Source organism: Arachis duranensis, unplaced genomic scaffold, assembly GCF_000817695.3.
Source record: "Arachis duranensis cultivar V14167 unplaced genomic scaffold, aradu.V14167.gnm2.J7QH unplaced_Scaffold_232527, whole genome shotgun sequence".
NCBI lineage: Eukaryota > Viridiplantae > Streptophyta > Magnoliopsida > Fabales > Fabaceae > Arachis > Arachis duranensis.
The window spans coordinates 861,369-865,600 of record NW_026264853.1 but is presented as its reverse complement, the minus strand read 5'-3'; the positions used below and the strand labels follow the sequence as shown (position 1 = coordinate 865,600).

The window sequence follows — 4,232 nt, the reverse complement described above, 5'->3', positions numbered from 1 at the left end:
CCCTTAGATCACCAAAAAAAAAAAAAAATTATAGAACTATTAAAGTCACGTGGGTGAAACGATTTCGAAGTCCGTAAGGAGTAGGCGTTGAAGGGTTGATGTGCATTGGATAGCACATAGCAGGCTCTTTAGTGCACGTGTTATTCATGCACCTATACTCTTTCCTGCGCCTGCGTGTCATACGTACTATCAAATCTCAACTCTAAACTTCACATCAATCTTGTGATCCATAGTTATTCCTAATTTCCTATTGTATACTGCATAAGAAAGCTCTTAAAGTATATCAATATACTAATGTTCAATGAGTTTTAACTATTAATTTTAATAATATATATTATATATATTTTTTATAATTAAAATTAATGATTAAAAATTATTTAAATATCAGCATAACGGTGCATTTGAAAACTTTTTCAGTATAAACATGTTTATATTAAAAATTATTTTTTTATATCCATCACTTTAAAATTAAAATAATGTTATGTATACTATTTTATATATTTTTTCAAACACTTTTTACTTGATATTAAAAATAATTGATAACAAATAAAAAAGGATAAAACATTTAATTTTTATTGTAAAAAAAATTATTCGGACAATATTTCTCTTAAAATTATTATTAATATATTAAAATTAACCTCTTAACTAAATAACAAGGACTGCATAAAAAACGTTTGAGTAGCATAAGATGAGATCATCATTAGGGATTCATTGGACATCTTTTTTATGTGTTTGTTTTAATTTATAACGTATTTATTTATTTATTTTTAAATGATAAAAATAAATCCAACGGACATCTATAATTCTATAGCACGCTAAGCTATGAGCTATATTTGTGCTCCACTGTTCTACCCTTAATTTAATTTCAGAAAACATTTTTCTTGTGCAGATATATATATATATATATATATATATACAAAAGATATAAAAAATAACCCAGGGACTACTCCGCTTCAGGAATCCAAACGCCTAGCGAGGAGCCTCACGACCTGCATCTGAAAATAACAACGCAGTATGGGATGAGAACCGGAGATTCTCATCATGGTAAAGGTGCCATGCATATAATATATAAGGTCTTGGGAATGCCAGAGGCAATCCTAGAACTCCAACATACAGTTATAAACTTAAGTTCTAAACAGAACCCATAAAAAGGGGTATGTGACCTAAGAATCCAAAACTTACTTTTTTTTTTTTACTTTAAACCTAACATTAATGCCTAACCAATTCACCCTTCCTCTGCTCCTCCATCACCTTAATTCAACATAGACAAACAAACAAATAAATTCACACACAAGTAGGAAACAGGTAGAGTAAATAGCAAGTATAACAGTTAGTAGGGTATATATTCAGTTAGGCAATCCTAAGTAATGCATAGCAAACAAAACAAACAAATGCACATGATGTATGTCTGTCCTACGGCTGATGCTATCATCTGTTGGTTACATAACCAACCCGACATGTCCTGGTAGCTAACCGTAAGCAAAAATAATATAAGGCAAAACTTTTTTCATTTTAAACATACTTATTCTATGTATTATTAACTAATATCATTAGATTTGATTTATTAAAAATATAAAATAATTTTATATAACAAATTATTAATTAAACTCATTCTAAAATGTAAGCAAAATAAATTAATTTCCTAAGCAGCCCAATGTAGATCCATGATTTATACAATAATCAAACAAAGCATAGAACTTGTGAATTGTGATAAAAAGAGAATAAAAAAGTAGGGTACACACCATGTTGATTTGCTTGCCTCCATTGCATCTTAACAAAACATGGGCCTACGGAGACTAATCCCAATTTCAAGTTGGGCAAATAGAAAATCTATCCAGATCTCATACAATTAATTTCAACCCGCACCCAAAGTCCTTTTTTAATCTTTTTGGGTCTTTTCTCTCCCAGCAAGCAAGCATATACGCCAGCAATGGAGAACGGCGTATATGCTTTTAAATTTTTGTTTTTAAATTTTAGACCGTGATACTAAATGTCATGGAAGCAAAATTATAAGTACTATATTTTGTGTTTTAATATTTTTGATCATGTGAAATTACAAGTGAAATTATAGAAAACAGTAATAACAATTCCGACAAATGGCTGGCATTCTAGAAATTAAAATTTGAAGTAATAAAAAATATTATTATATACACGTGAATAAATTGTATCACCCGTTTTTTTTATTGTAAATTCTATGTTACTCAACAATTAATTAATCAATATATAATTTCAAGCTATATTTTTGTTATTATATAATACTTTTTATTATTTTATATTTACAATAAATATTTTTTATATAGCTCATTGCTAAAATAAAAAATTTTACTAATTAATTAGGTTCACAGTAGATTATAGTTATTTTTTTAAATCTAATGACACTTTTGGTTACTTTTCATTCGATAATTTTTCTGTCATGTATAATTATACAACTCATTTAAGTAATGATTATTGTACATAGGTACCAATATTTTACAGAACATTATGTATGGTACTAGACTCTTGATAAATCCAGATGTTCCTGAGGCTGTGATGCTTCGAAAAAAGTATTATACAAATATTGTGAATTATTTATGGTTGTGCATATTAACTATATTTTTATGGTGTTGTGATTGATAAGTAGCGTGTACTATAGAGAGATCTCGCAGTACTTGTCTGTGTTTTCTGGCAAACCGGCGTATGTTAATGCAGATGAAGTTTTATATTCCATTGAGAGGAAGACAATAAAGGAGTTACGTGTGGCTGCGGATGTGAGTGCCTTATAGAAAACTACTTTTTTATGTTTAGTTCATTATTTATTTTTTTGACTTTCAAACTGTTCCTATGTAGGTTGGATTTTATATTATTCTGGCCACTGTTCTTGATGTTGAACATGTTCTAAGTTGGTGGTATAAATCTTGTGTTTGCAGCGTGAAGGCAGAAGCTAATGCGGATACATACTTCTGCGATAACTGTAATAAGGACGTGAATAATGTGATTAATAGGTACAACTCTAATTGGATTTATTTGTGCAATCTTTTCATAAAAAAAAAATATAGTTATGTAATTGATTATGTCTGTTTTTAATTTATTTAGCAATATCTAGCTTAATACCAACAAGTAGTAGACAATAAGAGAATAATTTATTAAAAATAAAAACTCCTTTAATTAATGGAAATATTGTCTATCCATAAAAAAAATTGTCAAAATGAGATAGAGTGCATAGAAAAAATTCATATACCTACAACAATTTTATACCAAAGTCTCCTCCGCTAGACTAAAATCTAGAAAACTGATAAGCCTAAAAAATTATGTTTGAGCATTTAAATTGTGTTGAATATAATTTTTATGATTTTATTGTAACTAAAGGGTGACAAGCCAAGTGTTAATTGATGTTTTTGAATAAAAAAAGTAAGTATAAGTTGAATTTGTTGGTTTTTGATGGTACTGCTACAACAACTTTTGTTGTGTTTGATAAGGAGACCGCAGCTCTATTCGGACGAACCTGTACTGAGATGGTGAAAAAGTTGAATGTATGTGATTTTTGCTGTTGAAACCATTTGAATGGTTATGATGATTCAATGTCGGATGTGAATATAGAAGATAATTTTATACCATCCTCAGAAACTTTAGACGGTATGTAAAAATTTTATCTGTATGTTTATTTGTATCTTTGTGTACATCATGGACTAAATTGTATCAGTATGACAACTGAGTATCTAAAGAGAGTTCATTCAGAAAATGTGTGGGATATAGAAAATCCTATTTATCAATGTCAACACTGTAAAGCATGGATGTGGTCTAAAGAAAGGCTTGCTAAATTCAAATAGTCGCCCCAATCAAAGTTTTTATTATGTTGTATGGAAGGAAAGATCGAGCTTCCTCTACTTTCTGTGCCTTCTGATGAGCTCATTCAGCTTCATACTAGAGGAGATCAAAGAAGTATTCATTTCCTAAAAAATATAAGGGTATTTAATTCAATGTTTTATTTTACATCAATGGCTGGAAAAATTGACCGTGGAGTGAACAATGGGATTGCTCCTCTAATTTTTAAGCCTTGGGTCAAACACTACCATAGCATTGGTAGCTTACTTCCTCCGGATAGTCTGCGACCAACATTTGCCTAGCTATATATCTATGAACAGAAAATAAGATTGACAATCGAATAGGCACACTTCGGTAATTTTCATGCAACCAATCAAACATTTTAGTTATTTTTTATATGTGAGAGAAAATAACATAAAATTTATTTTTTT

The 4,232-nt window shown here is 29.3% G+C and overlaps 1 protein-coding gene across 1 annotated transcript in view; it reads left to right on the top strand.

Annotated features, from left to right (window-relative positions):
- The window catches only part of LOC127744218 (uncharacterized), a 15,931-nt gene that overhangs the window by 8,928 nt on the left and 2,771 nt on the right, over window positions 1-4,232 (top strand). The window contains exons 4-6 of the mRNA XM_052256501.1: window positions 2,459-2,543; window positions 2,621-2,747; window positions 2,827-2,981. Of these exons, the coding sequence (XP_052112461.1) occupies window positions 2,459-2,543; window positions 2,621-2,747; window positions 2,827-2,981 (367 nt within the window). The remainder of the gene's footprint in view (window positions 1-2,458; window positions 2,544-2,620; window positions 2,748-2,826; window positions 2,982-4,232) is intronic.